At 36.8% G+C, this 23865-nt stretch overlaps 1 protein-coding gene across 1 annotated transcript in view; it reads left to right on the top strand.

The window, feature by feature from the left end:
* The window catches only part of dnm3a (dynamin 3a), a 64903-nt gene that overhangs the window by 25007 nt on the left and 16031 nt on the right, over positions 1–23865 (top strand). The window contains exons 15-18 of the mRNA XM_042335067.1: positions 786–899; positions 13609–13718; positions 16902–17013; positions 22298–22462. Coding sequence (XP_042191001.1) covers positions 786–899; positions 13609–13718; positions 16902–17013; positions 22298–22462 — 501 coding nt within the window. The remainder of the gene's footprint in view (positions 1–785; positions 900–13608; positions 13719–16901; positions 17014–22297; positions 22463–23865) is intronic.

Below are 23865 nucleotides of genomic sequence, written 5' to 3'. Positions count from 1 at the left end.
TGTATCAAATCTCAAATATTACATTTCAAAATTATTGTTAGCTTCAAACCTTGTGGCTCAGTGAAACAGTAAACCATACTGGATCTCAACTGTGACAGCAGTTGATATTTTCTGAGGCATATATTTTTGATATTGCAAAGTTCATACCACCAATAATACTGTAATAAATTGTTTTTTTTATTTGAAAACCTGTCAAATACACAGAATTTTGCAAAGACAGAGTAGAGTTAACATTTTTTTATCAACTCAAAATTATTGCAGAAAAGAAGTGCAAGTCAGTGGTCAATTTTTTTTATAAGTGCTGAGATATTGACATTTATGCGCTTTATTTTTTTCAGTACCATTTTCAGAACTGCAATATTTGTATGTTCTTCGATCTTGGAATTGTTGGATATTCAATTTTGGACATACCAATACAATTCAATATTACATTTGTATAGCGCCTTTCACGTCGGGAGGACGTCCCAAGGCGTTGGGTCCCAAAACAAATGCATTGATGTGATATCAACACGCATAGAGCAAGGTATTATGAAACAAAATCAAAAGTTTTGCTGTAATTTCAAGTCACTATTTGGAGATGATCTAATTTCCAGAAGGATCTTAACAACTGAGATGGCATTGTCAGTGTAACTTTCCTGTAGTGCCAGCACAACAAGCAGAAACCACTGCATTGTTCTCCAAGTTCCAGTAAAAAGACAGCATTAGTGACAACTTTTTTAAATGTAACATAAGTGTACTTTTAACATGGGTGACATTTCCTTTTTCATACTCGTAATTCCTTGCAGGTGATCAGGAAAGGCTGGCTTACCATCAACAACATTAGTATCAGAAAAGGAGGCTCTAAGGAGTACTGGTTTGTGTTGACTGCGGAGAGTCTCTGTTGGTTTAAGGATAATGAGGTAAGCGAGCAAGCATGTTCCTTGCAACAGTATCATTTATCAAGGCCCCATGTGTGTACCTAATCTTAGGTGAGCTGGAAAGTGGGAGAAAAATCATTTTGAAATGGGAGAAGGGAAGCTTGATGGTGAAGCATTTTAGCTCCTATCCTTGCTCCCCTGGAATCTGGCTTAAATCCAGCTGCACAGTTTGATCGTTCCATTTTAAAGTATTCAAGACTGTCTGAATCTGGCACTCACATTGACCCAAATACACCAGGTAAAACTATCCAGAAATTCAACATGAGCTGCAAGAATGTGGAAGGCAAAGTTAAGGGTTATTGTTGGTGTAATCCTTACATTTGGTATAGTGCCTTTTATGTTTATATCAAGAGGACGTCCCAAAGTGCTTCACAGGATATACTGTAAAGTGGAGTGACTGTATTTTGTGAGCGATCATGGCAACCAATTTTGCGTACAGCAATGTTCCACACAAAGCCATGGAGTGAATAACCAATTTTTATTTGGGGGATTTGTTGGCCAGGACACCGGGAGAAACTCCCTTCTCTTTTCAAATAGTGGGATCTTTAATGTCCACCTGAACAACTAGAAGGGGCCTCGGTTTAATGTCACATCAGAAGGATAGCACCTCCAACAATGCACCACACATTCAGCACTGCACTAAAGCGTCAGCTTAAACTCTTATAAGTTCGAAATTCCTACATGGGGCTTATAAACCTACAACTCCTGACTCACAGTCAAGAATACTGCCAACTGAGCCAGGTTGAAGAATGATACTTGATACTTACCCTGCCCACCCCCCAATTCCCTCAAGCTAGGGTACCTAGCTAGCTAACTGTGCTTGAGACATCCTTCTGGCATGAAAGGTGCTATATAAATGCAAATTGTAGGGTAAGTAAAACTTGGCAGGGGATTGGTACATCAGAACGCTTCTGTTTTAGAAACTTGATTCTAGAAGCATCTGGCTGAAAGCCTTTTTTTTATATGTTATGTACAAAGTAAATGTTATGTAAAGTACTTCACTAAAGGTGCCCTAGTTGGCAATAGGAAGTACTATCATACTTGTAGAACATAGCAAGACTTTCTCATATAAAACACTTGACATTGTGTTACAGATAATCCTTGTAAAAAGCTGTCATATCTCCCTTATGCATGTAATTTCGAGTTTTTCACTTGTGTGATATCTTAGATTGTATTTATTGATTTGAAAAGCATTAGGTTATATTAGCACCTGTTACAATCAAACAAGCAGTATCTGACTAATTACATATCAGTAGGGGTGATTTACTTGATGCAGAGGTCAGATACTTAAAAAATTAATTGTTCGAAGATTAATTTGGTATAGAGCTGCAACAGATTCTGTAATACCCTGTACTGCATGTTCTGTGGAATCAGCCTCATTTCAACTAAAATGGATTCCACAGCTTCGGAAACACACAAGTAATTTGAAAGTTCCATTCACGGCTTTCATTTGGGATTCATAAATGCCAATCAGTGGGAAACCGCATGAATGATCTGCATGAACATGCTGAGCATTAACCCAGTGGCCCACAAACAGAAACAAATGGTGATATAAGCCTCTGGATATGGAATTTAAATTGCTGTCTCTGAGTCTGCTACCTCTGAAGAGGCACGAAAAGACAATTTCAGGTGGGTCCTTGCCTCCAGAGGTAGCAATGGTACTTGATTTACTTTAAAGTATTTCTATAGAGTCAGGACAGCTACTGGCAGCAGTGTATGTGTATTAATAGCCTGGAGGTGGAGCATCTATTTTGTGGTGCTGTGTCACTTGATGCTTAAGGGTGGAAAAGTTCCTCAAAGTAGAGACATATACAGATATACAACCTAAAATAAAATGCATGAAACCTAAGGTATTTGATCTGCTTTTTAGATTATTTTGTACAGATCACTAATATTTTAACAGAACAAAGTATGTTTTTAAAATTATTGCTTTGGGAAATTATTTGGGAAATTATTGCTTTGGGATATGGGGATAAGGCGGGTAGGTGGAGTTAGAATAGATCAGCCATGATCTTTTTGAATGGTGGGGCAGGCTAGAGGGACCGAATGGCCTACTCCTCCTAATTCTTATGTTCTTATGTTCTTAAATATGTATATATTTATCTTTAAAATACACTCCAAATAAACTGGAGCTCGTCCTAGGTAACTCCGGAATGTGATCTTGATGTCAGGCTGTACATTACATCCTTAAATATTTCAGTAATCAATTGCGTATTCAATAAGAGAAATAAATAATTAGTTCAGGTCTATATGGTGTTTACATAGAAATGTATAACTACATTTTTTATTTGAAGCAACAACCAACTCCACTGTTAACAAAATGTTATGACATAAAATGACACATATAGATAAGATTGAAACAGTAACCATGTACAGAAATGAAATTGGATTTGAGAAATTGTAAATATTTTGTGATCGGCTGTATATCCTGCTCCAAACACATTGTGATACTATCAATATTGCACACTGTGGTTTATTATTGCTCCAGCTTGTATCTGTATCATTTATTATTTATTCATTCTCACATCCTTCACAAACCACTGTGTTTACTGCCAACATTTTAAAATGGAAAAGTGTCGAAGAGTAAATATCCTCTCCTTTTGGGTGTCACTTTATTAAAATATGCTCCTTTGGAACAATTGTACGACACAGAAAAGCTGTCTGCTTTTGTTAAATATTGAAACATATAATTGTTTAAATCTTTAACAAAAGGTTGACTTGTCATGTGTCTTGATCAAGCCTATCCATTAACATTCTGATTACCCATGAGAAGAATTGAATGCCTGTATATGTACCTGTACATTATCACACTGGGCAACCATCATCACTGTTCTTTCCTAAAACAAAAGTGCTTTTAACAACGCAGCTGCACGGTTCTGCTGCAAATAATCATTCAAAAGTCGCATGAAGCCTGTTCACTGAGAGTTGTTCCTTTGATATCCAATTGAGTGGCTGTCAGTCAGGCTGGGTTGTCATGCGACTGCCTGTCTGTGCCTGCTGTACAGGTGAGTGGATTTTCTGCACAGCAAGTGTAGACAGGCAGACACATGACAACTCCATCCAGCCATTGCGAGTCCGTTAGTTCTTGTTTTCTTCTGTGCTTTGACATTAACAGCAGGTGACGAACTTCCAAAACAGTTGACAGGAGAATTACAGAAGTGCACAGAAATCCTGTTCTATGTATTTTTGGTAATACACATTGGAGATGAGAAATAAAACTCAAAATGTATAGCACAGAATAACAAAAATCATATTTATTCTTATGGAATCAAGGCCACAAAAATATACACAACGTCAGCGTTAAAGCGCACTAAAACATTTGTTGATATCATAATGTTTTAGGGATTTCTGATTTTATGTTTTTATGACATTTTCTTTTGATTTTCTTCTCCTGAGTGACCGTTGCTGCTCAATCAATCACTGATCTAATGAAACTATTCAAATAAATCAAACTTTAATTGCGAAGTGGATGAAGATGAGCAGGCGATATTAAAAAAAATTTGTGCGACATGGAATTGAACAATATTTTAATAGATCAATAGCTATGATATTTCTCCATGACGGAAATGTAAATTTGTTTGAATTCTTACATCTTCCAAGTGAAGACTAAATGTTTCTAAGCAAGTGGGGAGACAATTTATCACTATCTTGTTTTTGCTTTTGTTGGAAATAGAATTGCAGTATACTCTTCATTGATGCAGTACCAAAAACTGTTTTAGTGACGATTTGCAGTGTTGCCTGAATGTTGAACCAATAATATTATACCGATTTTTGTTACTCCTAGTTGATGCTGTCTTGGTGGATCGTTTTTTGACCCTAAACAAATAATGCTATGATTTGTTGACTAATCATGTTGTATCCACAGAAGTGGATATTTTTAAATGTCTACTGGATCATGTTTAATTCTAAGTAATGAAATCTTCAATTACTGGTCCAATATGCTTGTTTTAGGATGCAGTGACATTTAATTTATTACTTGTCCTCAGTTACATTTCCATTGCTGCCATGTTCTAATTTTAGAATGGGTTTAAACACATGCTATATTTCTTTTCTATAAACCATATTCTCCTGCCTGTGCCCTCTGATCTCACTGTCACTTCCTGCTTGTTTCTCCCCCCATTTCTCCTATCATCAATGGTTGATCCTTGAGGCACTATGCCTCAGTCTCCTTGCCTTTAAAACTCTCTTTAAAAACTCGTTTTCTCCCTGTCATCCTTATGAAACACTTTTCTTCCTGCATAAAAGCCATTACATAAGTGCAAGTTTTTTTGCAGTTGAACAAATTGGTTGGCAAATATATATCACCTTTCCTTGCTAATCAGGGATAAAAATAAAGATTTGTGGATCTGCATAGAAAATCAAATATCCCCCTAGTGTATTATAGAACTCACTGTTCAGATAACATCCTACTATATCATTTGTAGTTGTTTCTCCTATCAGATAATTAAGCTAAAATATACAGTCAATTCACTTTACAGTATATTCTGTGAAGCGCTTTGAGATGTCTCAAAGACGTGATAAGGGGCTATATCAAATGCAAGGATTACTACTATTATTATTATTATTATTACAGACCTAAACATTGATCATGTGTTTATTTTGTCACCAAATTTCACTGGTGGAGTGTATACCTATGGGTGCCTCATACCAGTGACCATTATTCACGCATGAGGTGTGAATGTCAACAGCTTTTTTATCATATAGGGATTAAATACAAGCCCTATCCTGCCCTCAACCAGGGGAGAAATGTACTTTTCCAGCAGTGGTCACTAGATGGAAATCAGGAGTTGGATCCCTGGTAGATCTTCTTCTCCCTCTCCTGGGACTCTGAGTCTACTGCTCCAATTGCTCGCTCCAATGAGATCAGACCAAGATTTAATCGAACCTTCTGGGTTTGTAAACTTAATACTATATTGTAATACACCGGGTAGTACCTTAAATGACTAGGCTATTGGTGAAATAATCCCAAGGACATTCTTCCTTCACTATACTGTCAATGATGGCAGCCCTCCCTCTGACAGTACTATGGCAAAGTGAATGAGGCAGTATCATAACAGATGGTGTATGAGCTGCCATGTGTTTTGGTTGCCACCGAATTCAATGGCTCAACAGGCCAACAAGCCAGTGACCAATATGGACCTACCCAAGCTATTAGGGATGACGCATTGGTCTTTAACAAAGATACTGTACAACCGCAAGCTTGTACTTTTTTCTGGTTAATTTTCTGTGGTTCTGAAACCTTGAATATCAGAACCCTGACATCTGCTTCTGGATGTTCTGCAATGCAAAAAATATTTGATGTTTATGGATTTTTTAAAAATGAATAAAACAATGAAAATAATTGAAGCATAAACAAGTAATTGGTTGCATATAGAATGTTGCTTTCTGCAAGTGTAAGTTCAGCAGCCACACAGCTTTTCATCTATAGCTACTTTTCGTGGTCATTTGTGGCCTAGGAGGACTGGAGCTTCTTTGCAGCTAATGTAAACACATCAGTAGCTGATAGTAATGACAAGTTGAACAAACTGGAAGAAAGTGAGACCAGAGTGGTGGTAAACTGCGAGTTATCTTAATTTTTTTTTGTCCTCTCATTACCTGCAGGGGAACGCAAAGCAGATTAGGCTGTGTATGTAACTGTCACCATTGACATTCTGTGGTTGATTCACACTGGTTTGCCACCGTGGAAGTGACTTTGTGCTATTTATATGCAAATATAACTAGGAAACAGAAGCTCCCTGAATACGTTATTCCAGACTGGTTCTTTTTGTAAACTTGCCTCCCGTTAATCAGCAAGAGTGTGTTCTAAAACAAATAAGGGAAATCTCAATTTCTTATGAGAAATGCAGAAATCGATGTTCTCTCCCTCTTTAACTGTGCACAGAGTTTGCAACAAAGTCCTGAGAGTGTTAATATGCCTTCATCACATTAAAAGTTTATTGACTGCTTCTTCCGATGATAATTTTTTTTCCATTATTTAAGTTTTTTCCCCAGTACTTTCACAAAATATAAGATCTGACATAGAGTCAGATGTGGCACATTTTCCATCAAGTGCTTTACTAAATTCTTACAAATCCTTTTAAAAGAGAATCTCCAAGAGCTAAAACATACAAAAGCGGATAATTTCAGAATGAATATTTGGTGTTTGTTTAAGAAGTTAAGTTCGTAATGAAGTAAACTGGCAAGCCAATTACTTGGAAATTATTTGAAATGATTGAAAAAAAAATTGGAAATGGCTAATTTTGCACTCTGAAATTAGTTTCCTTCTATTCGCCGATTAATTTAAATTTGATTTTTGGTTAGAAATCTAATCAAAACATGTGGAAGCAATTCAGAAGGTAATTCTGCTTTGCATCGGGATAGAGATAGCGTTATACAGTGCTGTTAGTTTTATATATATATAATATACATAATATATATACATTTTATATATATATACATGACTCAGTTAAAAATGTAATGCAAAAGATAGCTGTGAACAGACAGACGCAAAATTAGTAACACATTAGCTACACACAAAATACCATTTTTGAACTAAATTATTTCTAGAAGCATTCCATAAAAGCTTCCCCTTGTATTTTTAGGTCATTAGGCAACCTGTTTCGCAAAATGTGTCAATTAATGCAGAAGTTTCATGACTGTGGTGCAGTAGATATGATCTTAAACTGAAGCTGCTAAAAACAGAAAGGGTAAGTCAGGCAGATAGATCAAACTTATCAGAGTTGCGGGTCAATGCTTACTTGTAAGCATTTCCTTTGAAAACAATATTGCTCTACATTCGAGGCCTTTCAGGCATGAGGGATTTTTGTTTCCAAGAAAGGCTTTCAGATTTTAGACATTTTAGTTCTTCATCTATTTGCATATTTTTTTAAAAAAATGTCCAATACCTTCCTCCTTAATCAATGCTCACAATCTTTTGTACATTCATGCTTCATACATCTGTGCTTTACAAGTCTATCGTAGATTTTTCTGACATTCTAAAATTAAGCAAGCTACAAATCTGTTGACTTTTGATTATATTTTCAGTCGCATTGAAAAGGATGTTTTATTGGCTCTTAAGTTCCAGCACGGACCTGGTAATCATTACCTCGTGACTTACCTAAGTTTGATTATTTCTGTTCTGTATGCACGGGTGCGGTTTTACTGGGTATATTTTCTGCAGAAACTTGTAAAATTACAAAAACAAGTCCTAAAGTTTAAGTTTAGCATTTTAAACTTCATAAAGCATTTCTGAACTAGTGTCCAGCAGCCTAATATTGCTTAAGTACTCACCTCAGATTAAGCTGCAGATCAAGGAGCCCCTCAGAATGAAGAAGCAGTGATTAACTGATTAAATGCTGATTCACAAAAACTGCGCAGAAACTATCTAAAACAGTGAAGAATTTACGGCAAAGGAGAGAGAAAATTCTGAGTTTTTCTTTACATATAATTAAACAGTCGAATTCTTCAAAGTAAAATTAAATAATTTTCAAAAAGCTTAATGGGTCCTACAATATAAATGTGGAAGGCACACATATTAAAATTAGTCCTGATACAATTGAATTTTGCTTGTGAGGTAAGTGCTCACAAAAAAGAACAGTGAAGAACAGTTTTTCACCGTGGAGAGGACCTTAGTGCTACTTAGAATAGAATACCTATTGTTCTTTCTTCCATTGATATGGCAGATATCTCCATCTGTGGTGTTAGAACCAGGTCACTGAGGTTCGCCAGGTCATAGGCCAGGTCTTGTCCAACATTTGGCCTAGGCAGAATGTCTCCTGTCCCTATACTACGCATTGAGGACCTCCTATTGGAAGAGATTCCTCATCTTTACCTTGTTTCTTTCAAAGAAAAACAAATTGGGAGAAATAAAAATATTTGTTCTTACTGTTGCACAGTTCACCTCTGTCTTCCTTGGAAAACTATAAAAGAAAGTCACAGTTGCTGCTTTCCCATGCCCAATCTAACCAATGTGCAGACTACTGTACAACAATATTGTCCTGAACAGGTAGTCTGAACACTGGGCCGACGGAGCAGGACCTTTTGACTTGTCTTTCGCCATCAAAGAAATTATACCTGCACACCAAGATCAGCATCCACTGTTGTCTGCATACGCTGGTCTGCATAACTGGACTCTAAAAGAACTCTGATTTCCAGCCTTGACGTGGCACATTTGCAGGAGACGGAGATCTGGCAATGAATTTAGGACAAGAAAAAAGGGAGGGTTGGGCCTAGCAGCCCATATATGGGATGATGTCACCCCAGGGAGATTGGGTATGCACTGTGCCGCTGGAGAGACCGCTAGAATTGCCTGCTCTCAGACATGGGTCTGTATATAAAATGGTACCAGATGTTTTAGTGTAATGCTAAACAGTTATTTCATCTTTGGGCCAGTTTTTTCTAGCGAGGCAGGAAGTGGGCCCCTTGTATGGAAAAGCTGTAAAATCAAGATGAACTATTTTAGTGTAGTAATTCTGAAGAGTTAAGGAAAATACATAACAATCATCCAAATTGAACTACGTCTAGGTTAGTAAATAGTACTCATTGTGAGGGAGTGTACTTATATTTACCTGTATTTGTTTCAAAGTTGCAACAGTTTTACTCTTGTTTCTGTTCAGTTTAGAAAGGGGTTATGGCCTCCTCTCATATGCTGGAACTGTCAGTACTAAGAATCATGCTCTAGACTTGAACAGTAATTATAGCTACTTCCTGAAAGTGAAGCTCATGAAAAGTCTGGAGAAATGTTCTCTGTCATGGCCTACACATGAGTAATTAGTTCCACATGTAGCCTTCCTATTTCCTGTTAGCTATTTTGGCTGGCTTTGCTAACTGAATTGTTAGCCGATCGCCAAAGAACTTGTATCTTTTTTTAACTAAAAAACGTCTTCTGTGAAATAGGTGATTTGCATGAATTACATGCTTAAATATCATGTACAAAAGTGTGATATAAAGCTGTGTGAAGTTCAGTTGCACAGTACAGCTTTAAAACATCTAGTTGCATTGCAATTAGACACTGTTTAGACTAGGGTGAATATCAAATGGTGGAGTAAGCCTGAGTATACTTCCCAGCTGCTTTAAGACATTCTGACTCTCTAGGTTATGTCTTGCCAATAGCCAGCACTGCATTTTTGTTGATTTGGTTCAGTAACAAAATACACTATGTGAAGAGAAGGAGAAAACCCGGTCTTTAATCAAAGCCAGTCAGTTTGGTGTAAATAATACCAACTTATGCATAGAAGCATAATTTACGAAACAGTACTTGTGAACTTACTCAGTTTCAAATTGCTTGTACAACAGCAATGAAATACTTTCAGTAAGTCACCAACTTTTGCATGCAGAACCAGAAATCATTTGCATGTAACAGATGCTGAAATGAAGTCACACTTTAGACATTCTAGCCAAGCTTTAGTATTGAATTTAATCCATCTGCCCTTGTTCTAGAAAAGTATGTAGAAATACAAATTGTTCGATCTGTTGTACCACATTATTTCTACCAAAAGATCTCTATTTTTGTTAAAAAAGTCCTGATTTGGATTTTAGAGACAATGCTAGAGAATTCATAGCACTGAGAACCAATCAGAGAAAGGCAGTGGTCAATCCTCATGCTACTTGAGACATTTTTTAAAAATGTGTAAATTGGGCAAATGTGTTCATCATAAAATGATTTGCGCGGGAGCCTGGCTGCAAAGACCAACTTGTGGTCGTTTCGACCTGGCAGCAATTTCCACTGAAATATGGTATAAATGTAGATGGTACAAATCGATTTGCTTTCTGCTATGTAAATGGAATGCCAAGAACTTTCAAGGAACCGTTTTTAATGATAAAGAAGTGATTGTCTGGCTGGCTCTTCACTGAAAGTGAACACTGGGTTAGCAGAGGACTTTGTATGTGCTCAGTTTTAGAATAAGTATTGGTTCCAACAGTATAAACTTGGCATTCAATTTCATATTACATGTCTGTGCTGCTTGGCAATTTTAATACCGAATTTACGTTTGTATGGGTCCGTGTACAATGGGACAATCTTAGTATAGAGCAGCTAAATTTGTCTAATTAACTTTCAGATCAGATCCACAAAAAGGTGTTTGTTAGTAAAGTTGATAGAACACTGCAAAATAGCTCGCTATGTTCAGTGAACTTACACCTGTTCATAGATATGAGTTAGTCCCCTGAGACCAGTGGATGCATAAGAAAGTAAAAATAGCTTCTGCATGGCCTTGTGAAAGTGGCACTGGACATTAGATATTTCATAGCACACATATAAACGGCCATTTGTTACCAGCTTAAGTGGAGCGCCATTGTTTAATGCGTGCCAAGCTGGTAAGTGTACTTGGAACATAAACATTAATACCGGAGCACATACCCCTCTCTTTTCCATTATTGACTCCTGTATCTCTAATTTTGCACACCAGACATCCTTAGGATTGTGAGTTTCTGACCAGTTTTGTTCTGTGGGCTTTGAGCTACTTGGACCTGACTTGAAATTGCCTAAACGCATTTCATGAAGAATATTTCCAACTCGGAGAGAGAACAGACTTGCATCCCATCAGTGAGAAATTAAAAGCAGTTTGAAAGTCCATTTCAGCCCCCAGTTGACAATCTGAAATATATTAATATTTAGAGTCCATCGAGCACTCAAAGGTAAAGGATAGTGCTGGGAATGGACCACATTTCCACGTATGGCATCCATTGTTACCCTAAATTTTCAGATTATGTACCAATGAGCAGTTCGGCAAATCTACACAAATTTAGATTTAAACTTAAAAAAACTTACACAAACTAGCCACCCAGGAAAATTGGTCACTTTCCTGCATCTGCTGGTGGTTTAAGGGTTAACTTCTTCAAAAATTATCTACTTGTTGGAAAAAGTACCTACCTTGGCAGGCGAGCAAGCGCAGCTTATTCTCTGATTATAGGCTCACACTGCCAAGGTCAGTAAATTAACTGACCAGGAGCGAATAAGACTTGCTTGCCTGCCAAAGACAGTAAATTTTCTGATGAGAGGAGAATCGCCCCCAGTGTCTAGTGAATGGCCAACTGGCAATTGACTCATTTCTGTTATTGTAATGCAGATTTGAAATAAAGGGTTGCAATAGATTATACAGCAACTGCATAATCGCATATTATTGGTAACTCAATACAGCACAGCAAGGAACACTCAAGTTTGACCCATGGTCAATCACATTCAGTTCGGATCCTCCTGCTCTCGGCTAAACGCAGTTTCTCTCAGAGGGTTTAGCATAAACATAGCAGAAGAAACAGATCCTTTAAATCATCACTCTCTGTCAAACCAAGAAAAAAAAACTTCACTTCTGAAATTCTCCATTCTGCTTTTCAAACAGGTGTTTCTAATTTTCTAACAAGTCAGCATAGTCCAATTTCGATTATCATAACATCACAACTGAAGTACCTTATAAATTCCTATGAAGACCCCTGTGGTAATTGAGCTCAACTGATATTAATTCAACAGGAATGAGTCGACTTCATTGCTTTGAAGCCGAGAGCTTTGGTTGCATAAAGGCATAAAATGCAATAACTATTCAGCGTAATTCAACTATAAGATGTATAAGATAATACTCTATAAAGGGTGTTCTACCATAATCAAGTTAGTGGAGTCAGTAAGCTCCGAATGCTTGAGTAACAATACACGTGTTTTTCCACTGAAAACCATGAGCTCTATGCTTTCATGTTCTTTTTTTTAAAAAAAGCATCAAAATTTGATTTGCCAGTTTTGAGTTGTATCGAATTACATCTGCCAGCATTTTCATTGCTCTGAGCAGACCTTAAAAAAGGCTTTTGCTGGTACATAATTGCTGCTCCCACAATCAAACCAGTGACTATTTTGATCCTCCTGTGGTACCTACAAAATGCCTTCCACAATTCAAGAAATGGCGGTCAAAGCATCTGGACCAGTGAAACACTGCCATGTTGTAGATTGCCATTAAAAATCTGTGATGGTATGAAATAAAAATACCTCTTTATGAAGACATGTTTGGTTTGTTTGAAAGTTTGACTTTGTTTCTTTCCATTTCACAAAAAAACTGCAAGATTTGATAGAAGTCTGCAGAGCTACATAAACACTCTATACAAACATTCTATGTAATATCTTGCAGATATTCCCACTGATCTGACCACATTGACTATGGCGCAAAATAAATTGATAGGTGCAATTATTATTAATTGCTTCTGTTGTAGGTAACAATACATTGAATGTTCAAATGGCCTCGGCTTCAAAGATTAAGTTGCGGAATAAAAATATTTAAAGCTTGTTTTAAAATAGCAAAGAGTTGATTCAAAAATAAGATTGCTGTGTCCTAACACTGGGATCAGCCTCTATTCTGCACTTCCTTTGTAGCTCCGAGTGGCATGATTATGTCGCGGAGACCAGAAACGTATGCAGTTCTCCAACAAGCGGCTTTACCAGAACACTAACATTACAGTGGCTAAACTCTGGATGTGATGTGGTGCTAAGCAATCCATTTGGAACATAACCCTGCACTTATAAAAGTAAAAACAGAAGTATTCATTCGCCTGATTAAATATGCGTAAGTTACACAAATATGCACAAATAAAAAGTATCCGGAATCAAATAAATGGATGTTTATCTATATGGATAAATAAATGTTATTTTTTAAATTGTGTACTTTCAGTTGTATGTATAAGTAGAAAAGGCTTTATCAATGTGCCTCTCCCAGTTACACTATTTATTTCTGCCTAGGAAAAAGAGAAAAAATATATGCTGCCATTAGACAACCTGAAAATCCGAGATGTGGAGAAAGGCTTCATGTCCAGCAAAAGTGTATATGCACTATTCAATACAAAGCAGAGGTAAAACATTTACTTGGAAACAAAATGAAGTTTCTGTGTGAAATAACAGCAAACTGCAGACACTGGAAACGTGAAACAAAGATGTGCTTGAAATCCACATATTCAACCTGGATCTGTAAGCAGAAGATGCACAGATTTTCTGCTTTTTATGTGGTGTTTAAACATTGTTAGCTTATTTTATTGTTAGATTTTGTGTGTTGAAGAAAAATTGGTTTACCCAAATGGTGAAATTAATCTACAAGTAGTTCTATCCCAAATTGCATAGACCAGAATATTCCCCCAGTTATCATCCCTGGTCTTCCCTAAAATAGCTGATCTGATTTGAAAACTAGGGGGGAAACACTGATAATGTTTGTTGGGCCAGGTTGATAAGTATCTGTAGAAGTGCATTCGCAAAATTGGCTTGGATGGAAAAGGCCCTTTGACCCACTTGTTCTCATCCCTCCAGAATACCGATTCTCCTGTCTTTGCACACAGCATGAAGTGGTTTTTAAAATGAATCCCAACGCCCTCATCTCAGCCACCCTTCCTGATAACCTGTTCCAGTCATTAATTACCCTCTGGGTAAAGAAATTCTTCCTGATTTCTGTCCTGAAATTGCCCTATGGAACTCCAAACCTATGTCGATACCTGGAAACACAGTCACCTATTTGAAAAGAGACCTATGNAAAAAAAAGGTGCTCCTCGAGAACCACTCCCAAGTATAATTCAAGGTCAAATACTTGCATTATTGGCTTATAGGAGAAGCTTCTGGTCCTCCAATGTGATCCTATTATTATTAATTTGATCTGTTGTGGTCACACTGACCTCCCTTAGCATTTTGACCCCTTTTCGATAAATTGTTTTCAAGTTTGCTTCTTTCATCGTTCGTTCTGAGCACGTTGGCTAGCAATTCATTTACTTCCGGTGCACCACAGTGAGAGAGTTCCACCGACTTTGTCTTCCTAAACCTCACCTTTTCATTCAAATGCCTCTCGATCTCATCTTTAGAAAAAGCTTCTTCTGGCAACTGAGATGGATATAGAATGGGAAACGTGCATCAGAGTGCAGTTAATCTTAACACTGAAACTAATGAAAACAATACGTGCACTTTTGTTGGTAAAAAAATATTCTTTGTTCACTTGCCAAAAATGCAAAATGTCTTGTTTTTATTTCTTAAATGGTTTTCATTAGTTTAATTTTTCCATTGAGTTGGAAAAGATTTACTCATTTCTGTATGCCACAGATTCTACCCTGAATACTTCACAGATATAGATACAATAAGAGCTTCTGTTGTTTTTTGTTCTATTTCCTGATGTTTTGAATGATTTTTCTTAACCTCATACTTATAATTAAAAAAAAAAACTTCTGTAGAAATGCTTCTCGGCAGTGATCTGGTTTCAGTACAATCAAGTACATTTTGAGTGAAGTTGCCAAGTTAGGCACTCGGCTTTAAATCGAGGTGGCTAATAAAGGAAATGAAAACCTTTTGCACACACTTAGCCTCGTCTATTGCTCATACATAAATAAATACTTTTATTTACGTAATTTATTTAATAAATTTACGGCAAAGTAAATAAATACCTGCAAGGTTATTTATGAAATTAGAGGTGCATTAGTAATATTTGTATTCTTATGTTGTCCTTTGGGCTTCTGTATTTTGTAAGTTTGCTCGGAATTCATGGGTAAAGACTTCTTATTGCTTCTCCCCAAAAAAGAAAATTCCTGGCACACTGAACAATTCAACTGGTTTTCATTTTTGAGTTTCCTGTTCAAGCAGTCTAATTATTGACAGATTTCTGTCCTGCTTAAATAATATAGAGGACGAATATACATGGATACCGCAGACATTTTGTAAGCACACGTGTTGTATTCAAGGCCTTATCTGTCTATTGTCCAGTTTAAGCGTTTTCTTTTGGGCTTGTGGAGTTTCAGGCATTGGCTGAGCAGCTCTGTAATGTTGTGGGAAGAGGCTAGCAGTTCAAAATCTTCAGTAGAACATGGAAACTTAAAACAAATAAAGTTCAAAAAATGAAAGGAACACTGATTTATTACTTAGGGGGGAAAAAAGCAAAGATTACCTGCACCTGACAACAAATGAAACGTTAAATTATAAATTGTTTAAGCACTAATTAGTTGGATCAGGAAATAGAAATTTACAGCACAGAAGGTGGGCATTTGGCCCATTGAGTTTGCACTGGCTCAGAGAGCAAGGAGACCACTTCAGTCCCATTGTCCCACTTTATCCCCATATTCCTCATATTCCCATCTTCTTCCCTCTTGAAAGCTATGGACTCCATTTCCAGGGTGTTCGACATCTATAACTTGTACATTAGACTCGACTTGACACTGTTCTCATTAACCAACAGTGCAGACAGGTCACTACACACACACATACACTTTCCAAAAGATTATTGATCAATGATAGAAGTTGTGTATTTATAGGTTATGAAATAGTATCTTTCTCAGTGCCTGGAGACCCTCCTTGCTTGTCTGGTTGGTGGGTTAAATTGTTGGCTTCCACACCAATCATGACAACAGTAGTGCAGTAGTGTGAAGTAAGCGTTGTTAATACCATACATGTGAGAAGATTAGCCATGAAATAGTCATTTCATGAAGTAACACTTTCTTCATGATATCATAGCTTTATCAGGACATCATAGATACATTTACTTGTTTTCGTCCTTTTACTGCTTTTAACCAGCGCCTCCGGACTTCCTTCTGATGTGGAAGGCACTAGATGACTGCAATTTGATGTTCATTATTATTTTATTGTTCCAACTGACTGCAAAAAGTAACTATTTAACAAATGTGATTTGCGTTTTGTGTGTGTAATTTGTTTTTTAACCTTTGATTAAACAGAATAAATGACGTGGAGCAGTGGTTTACTGATTCCTGTAGTATCCTCAGTAACGACTGTCAAATACTACCCACAGAACTTTAATTTAACTTTTACACATTGTGCAGATCTAGCTACTGCTATGATCTCTGAATGATGCTTAGCTCTACTTTCGATACTTTAATTTTATTGTTTTGCTTGAAGGCTCAAAATAAAAAGAAACCAATCTATATTAATGTTTAATTCTTACTTTGTAACTATACTTGGTATACCACACAGAAAGCATATATATATGTGTGTGTATTTAGTATTTAAGTGATGAGATGCGTAGCTGACAGCATTTTCTGGTTGCACTTTTCCTCAAGGAATGTTTACAAGGATTACCGTTATCTGGAACTTGCTTGTGACACTCAGGAGGAGGTGGATAGTTGGAAAGCATCGTTTCTTCGAGCAGGGGTGTATCCTGAGAAGTCCACTGTGAGTCAAAGATACTGTTTTCTTTTAAAATCCAAACTGATGTGGATAAAAAGCATTGTTTTATTGAAGAGTTATTGGTGTACATGCACAGTTAAAACAATTCTAACAATTGAAAATACAATATTACAGCAAAATATTGCAGCAAACGCACTCACTACAAAGTGGTAAGACCAAATAAGTCAATTGCACTTAAACAACATTTCCACTCTCTTTGTTCTTCAATGGTCTGTTATATATAAACAGAAAATATTTGGAGCAAAAGCCTAGATCCTTAAAATTTTCTGAATATACATTTGACTGAGTCACAATTGAGCTCCACGAAATATTTCATAAAGTGTTAATTTTCCCACAAAATACAGTCAATTCACTTTACAGTATATTTTGTGAAGCGTTTTGCGACGGCTCAATGATGTGATAAGACGCTATGTCAAATGTAAGGATTATTATTATCAAACATGCAATTGTTTCCTGTTGTATAATACTGATATTAATTATTAATTTTTTAGAGAGTTGCTCAATCAAAATCACCCACGTAAAACATTCGATCAAATGTCCGAGTGGTTTAAAACCGTTTTGTAATTCTAAACCTCATCGATTTGATACAATTTTAATATGTTTTGTTTAATCTGATTTCATCAGAATTTACAGCAAAACAGAAACGTGAATCCAGCCTGCTTCCTGCTTTTTCCCCACATTAAGAATCTATTTCAAAATCTGGTACAAAAACGTCAGACCTCTGCACATAATAGCACAAGCCGTCTTTGCCTACAAAAAAGCAGTCCCAACACATTACAATAATAATAATCCCTGTATTTGGTACAGTAAATCCATTGAGACACTTTGTAACATCCTTCTGATGCGAAGGGCCTGTATCAAATGGAAGGATTGTTCTTGTTATTATATGTACAACATATCCATATAGAATATTGTGGCCCCCTTCCTCTTTAGTGGAAGTGGAAAAATACTGCGGGAAGACAGGAGACTGGTCAGATGGCTGAAAATGGCTGTTGTGCCATTGTAGGTGTGGTTTTTGCCCCCCTTTCTATGTGTGAACCACCCTATAGCCCAAGCCATAGAATGCTTTGACATGGATTTAGCATCTAGATATGAACACAAGTGATATTTTCTCTGCTCAGCAATTTCACAGGAGAAGTTTAGAAAGATAAAATATAGAATGGACTTTGGAGTAAAACTGAAATGCATAGTAGCACAATCTGCATCTAAAAGATAAGTTTATATTTGTGTATGAACCTACCCTTGTTTAAGCATTTTTATGTCCAATTCCCAGCATTCAGTCTCTATTTATTTCTACAAATAGATGTTGGTTTTGATCCTTGGATTGAGTTCATGAATGACCAGCTGTTCTGTGAGCAACACAGAAAGTTAAAGTTATTCCAGCTCAGCAAAGGGTTCATTTAGACGTGCGTTTTTTGTTTAAAAAAAAAGAAATAATAATCTTTGCATTTGGTATTGTGCCTTACCAGGCCAGAACATCTCAAAACAATTCACAGAGGTTTTCTCTCAAGTGCAGTAACGGTGTATTTGAAGGCAAAATAGCTTAACAGCTTAGCAAAATAAAGTGTAGCATGTGATGAGCCTGTATTAAATTTAAAATGTAAAATATTGTACGGCTGCTTTGAAGGGATACCTGTGAATTCCCATTATAATAATATAACTATCTTTACATTTTACATAGCGCCTTATCATTTCATTGAGACATTTCAAAGCACAAGATTTGCTGTGAAGTGTGATAACTGTATTTGCAGGCCAATGCAGCCGCCAATTTGTGAACAGCAATGTCCCACAAGCAGCCATGAACTGAATGACCAATTTTATCTGGAGATTATTGGCCAGACACCGGGAGAAACTCCCTTCTCTTTTCAAGTACTACCATGGGATTTTTAATTTCCGTTACCATTGAATGAAGACACCAAGTGCGCATACACACAAGAGACCGGGAAAAATTAGGGTACCAGCCATGCACTTCCTGACAGTCGGCTACAAATGTGCCGTTGGCAATGGACCGAGAGCATGATTTGGGTCCATTGTTCTCAGCCAGGAAAAGTGTGTGGTTTGAGAAGTAAAGTAATTTGAAGAAAAACTTGCATAGAATATGGCAAACAATATATAGCTGCCTACCCAAAAATAAACTAGTACACGTGGTGTTTATTCCATTAAAGGTTATTCTGGTCAAAGGTTATTGCTAGTGGCAAGGAACTAATGCTGTTGTGCTATCAGTCCACTATCCAGTTACCCTCCTTTTGCTTGATTCTACCACTAGCAGAGATGAAATGGATAGGCTTTAACCCATCATCCTCTGTCCTCCACTCCATTTTCTCCTTTATCTTTCTTGCCCCGCCTCCCTTCTCTGTTAGTCCTTAAAACCTCTCCCTCCCAACATCCCCCAGTTCTGATGAAGGGTCATGGACCCGAAACGTTGATCCAACTTAGTTTCTCCATAGATGCTGCCTGACCTGATGACTGTTCCCAGCGATCTCTGTTTTTATTTGAAATGGATAGGCGTCTACCGTGTGTGAAGGGTGCTATATAATGCATGTTATCGTTGTTTATTGCCACTAGAAAGTCCTGTAACTGAAGAAAGCATGATTCAGAGTGCTTGTCTAACTTTGTTTTTCATTATGTATTTGCCATGCAAGTGAAATGTTGTACCGAGGTTCCATCTCACTGTTCAAGTGGATTTTAAAGTCCCATGGCACTGTTTGAAATGAGAAGGGAGTTTCTCCTGACTAACAATCTAGCAGATAAAATTGATCATTCACTTCATGGCAGTTTGGGGGATATTGCAGTGCATAACTTGGCTACCATGTTCCCTACAAAATACAGTCATTCCACTTGACAGTAAATCCTGTGCGTTTTGCTCCTGCTGTGAAAGGTGCTATATAAAATGCAAGGATTATTGTTAATTGAAGTTATTTGGCCAACACCAGTTGAAAAATGTGTGTTATGATGTGTAAAATCTGTTTGGCTGATATATATAAAAATATGGGGAGGAATTAGGTTATTATCGTGTTTCCATCCAGTAAAGTCAATAATAAATCTGCTGCTGTCTAACTCAGGGAATATTGTGCCCAATATAGTCTCAAATGAAGCTGTCAATGAAAGTCGAGAAGAATACTTGAATTAATTCGAAATGCATGTAAATCATGTCCAGTTTAAATTTCCTGGTGTCACAGTGCTCAGTTGTGTTCTTTTTTCAGTTTAAAAAGTAATTTTGTAAGATGATTTTGTATCACATTGTATTTTGTTGTCCGAACTATACTGCTATAGTTATCGCACGTGAATGAATACATGTATTGAAATATATCCCCCATTTTGATGAGAAATAAATTGACCACGATTGTTTGATGTTTTGATCCTCTCTTGGGCTCAATTTAAATATTTCTATTGGAATGCTTCTAGCATTACTTCCTGAATTTAATGTTGAATTGTTTTCCCTTGGTATGTTTTTTTTTTAAATCTCCCATGGTTCTTTATAACCCTCAAAAGTCAGGTCTGTTTTTTAGTTTCTAAGTGTGCTAATGAATGCCATGCTCAACAAGTGTTTATATAAGGAATGAATGCCACAATGTGAAATAAAATTGCTGCCAAGTGATTTTTTTTATTTGGAAAATTGTAGCACTTCTCTCATATGTTTCATATGAAACTGGAAAGTATTACTCCTCAGTGGAATATGTCTGTTTTAACTTTCAAATTGTAGACATGTATTTGGTTGGGAAACATTCATAACGTTGTTCCTAAACTATTGATTTTAAACCTTTTTTTAAACATGTCGTCCTTTTTGCTTTTTTTGTAGTGATAACGTTTGTAAAAAGAATAACAGTGCTGCCCTTTTTCTTACACTGTGGCTAACATTAATATTTGGTTTAAACTTAAAATAATTGTGTATCCTCTATTTGTTTTTAAAGATTGGTTTAACTTCAGAAAGAAAACTGTTTCATTGTTGAAAAGCATTTCTTGAAATCCTTGTAGAATGCAAAAATGGCACTAAAGCTTCAATGCTTCATTTGTTCCATTGTGGTTTGTATCTGAAAAATATCAGCTAGAAGCCGTATTAAGATCCAATTCTTTTCCCCAGGCCCTGATTTTTGTTTTCCCTTAGCTCTGATCTCACTTGTAGCTACCATTTCACTTTCTCCACTAGCTCTTTTTATGCAACCAGAGTTTCTCCTCTTTACTGTTCCATGCATAAGATATTTCAATTGTACAAATTCTCGCTAATACTCTATGCTGTCTTATAAATACAGTTATTATCTTGGCACTGAAAAATATTCAAAATTCCTCCAGAATCTTAAAATCTATTCTATGAACATTGTCGTACAGTATGAAGATAAGCATTCTAAAAGAAATAACTGAACACAATCTGGTATGATTTCATATCACTAAAAGGTTAAATTCAACACAATAATAACCAAACATAATGTTACACTGAAGCTAGCATTCATGTTAAGTCCAGTGTAATATAATGAAACATAGTAAAAAGGGCCATTCAGCCCCTTGAGCCTGCTCCGCCATTCTATAAAGATCAAGGCTGAGCTGTACCTCACTCCAATTACTCTCCCTTGCCCCATATCCCTTGATACCCTGAGCTAACAAATATCTATCCACCTCAGTCAAGAAAATGTGAATGGATCCAGCATCCACAGCCTTTTAGTGCAGAAATCCAGATTTCCACTACCTTTGGGTGAAAAACTGCCTCCTGATTTCAAGATACAAAACTGATAGTGATTATCCAAATTGCAGGTAAAAACTGATCATGTATATCATTCACTATGGTATACATAAAGTTAACAAAGTAGAAATCTGACCATGGCAGGTTAAGATGAAGTGGCCTTCTATAGTTCAATAGCCTTTTCATTGAAATATTGTGACAGTATTGTGTGAGAAAGGAAATGTGTTGTGCTTAACTTTATTTTGAATGAACTCATATTCTGCGATGAACTACCCAAGAGATTCTCCTGACCAACAATCCCCCAAATAAAATTGGTCATTCATTCGTAGCTGTTTGTAGGACATTGCTTAGCTTAATTGACACCTAAGGCAAAAGTGTACAAAGTTATGTGCTGCCTTTCTAATCCATTCATTAGACTTTCTAATCTTGTAGGTGGCATAATACAACATCAACATATAATAATTGATGGATCATATTGTAAATTGTGAAAGTATGAATCAATTTTATTTTGCACAAACCACAACTGGAAGCAAAGCAGGTGCCGACCTCAGGATTTGATTTCTTTTTATAACTATGTTTCCGCTTGATGCACAGGCTGAGAATGATGAGGGAGCATGTCCTGGTAACTTTTCTATGGACCCTCAACTGGAGAGACAAGTGGAGACCATCCGCAACTTGGTGGAGTCCTACATGTCTATTGTTAACAAGACTATCCGGGATCTCATGCCCAAGACGATCATGCATCTTATGATAAATAATGTGAGTTTTACTCTGCTTTGGTAAAGCAATTAAGTATAAGCATAGTTAGGTATACTTTTTTTTGATTACAGGTTTCGTTTTGTTTAAAGTTTAGAAGTTTACAGTAAGTCTTAAGTCTCCAAATTCCAGGGAAAAACATTTCCATCTTGTAAATTATTGTTGAACTGATTAATGTGCTGTCTTTACCTTATCAAGTCATTTGGCTGGGGGAGGAGTAGCTCAATCACTACCAAAATGTGCTTTACGTAGACTTCCATTCCCTCCCTTTTCATTGCTCTAGTACATGAAGAGTTGCGTCCCTCGACAGATGTGGGTAAAGAGGTCAATGGCCAACAGGTTTCAACCTTCCCCCTCCAAACCAAGTTTGCACTCTCGAATGATGGGGCATAATTTGATGTGGTCTCATTGTGCTAAACTTTCGGGAGCTCGCCTGACCTCGTCTTTGTGAACCGCTCCAAGACATTAACTTACATAACAGATGTTACATAAATGTAGTAATCAAAAGTCTTACAAATGTTGAAGTCTGGGTCCAGGGTGCAGAATTAAGAAAACAGATTAACTCATTGAAGTTGGTTGTTTCTTTTTTCTGCCTTCAAGCTCTTTGAGACATCCTCGACTTATAATAATAATAATAATAATAATCCTTGCATTTGATATAGCGCTTTTCACGTCGGGAGGACGTCCCAAAGCGCTTCACAGAACACACTGTAAAGTGAATTGACTGTATATTTGTGGGCGAACGCGGCAGCCAATTGCGCACAGCAATGTCCCACAAACAGTCGTAGATTGAAAATGACCAATTTATTATTGGTTTTGGTTTTGGAGGGATTATTATTAGGCTCTGTGTGGAGTAAGGAAACTTGCCCAAGGTTTCGCCCTGCCTGGAATTGAACTCAGGTCTCTCGCTTGCAAAGCGAGTGCTCTAACCACTGAGCTACAGGACTCCACGACTTGAGACATCTTGACCACTGTTGTATAAAATGCAGGGATTATAATTAACTACAAACAAGCAACATAAACTTTTCCAGAATCTGAGTTTCAACATTATGTTGAAAATCACATTAACAGTTACTTTTCATATCACTAATATTTTTTAAAAAGCAGAGCTGTAATAAGTTTTTGACATTATTTGAGGTATAAGCTTTGCTATTTGGATTATAAAGGCCAATGACTGAGGTCAAGATACAAGGAACTTCACAAATGCTGGTTCTTGAGCCACTGAAAATAGGTTTTGACTTCTTTTAATTGACTAGAGAAATAGTGGGAGACTTTCTGAAATGTGTTATTGATATAGCTTCCCCCTAGCACTTTTTTCTGTGTGCACCCATATAAATGGAAATTCCTTACTACTTGTGAACATATTGCGGTGAATTAATGACCATGTTGAATGTATTATAAAAAGC

The sequence above is a fragment of the Callorhinchus milii genome, unplaced genomic scaffold (assembly GCF_018977255.1).
Source record: "Callorhinchus milii isolate IMCB2004 unplaced genomic scaffold, IMCB_Cmil_1.0 Scaffold5, whole genome shotgun sequence".
NCBI classification, from domain to species: domain Eukaryota; kingdom Metazoa; phylum Chordata; class Chondrichthyes; order Chimaeriformes; family Callorhinchidae; genus Callorhinchus; species Callorhinchus milii.
Note: the sequence above shows the minus strand (reverse complement) of the source record. Positions and strands in the feature narration are given on the sequence as shown.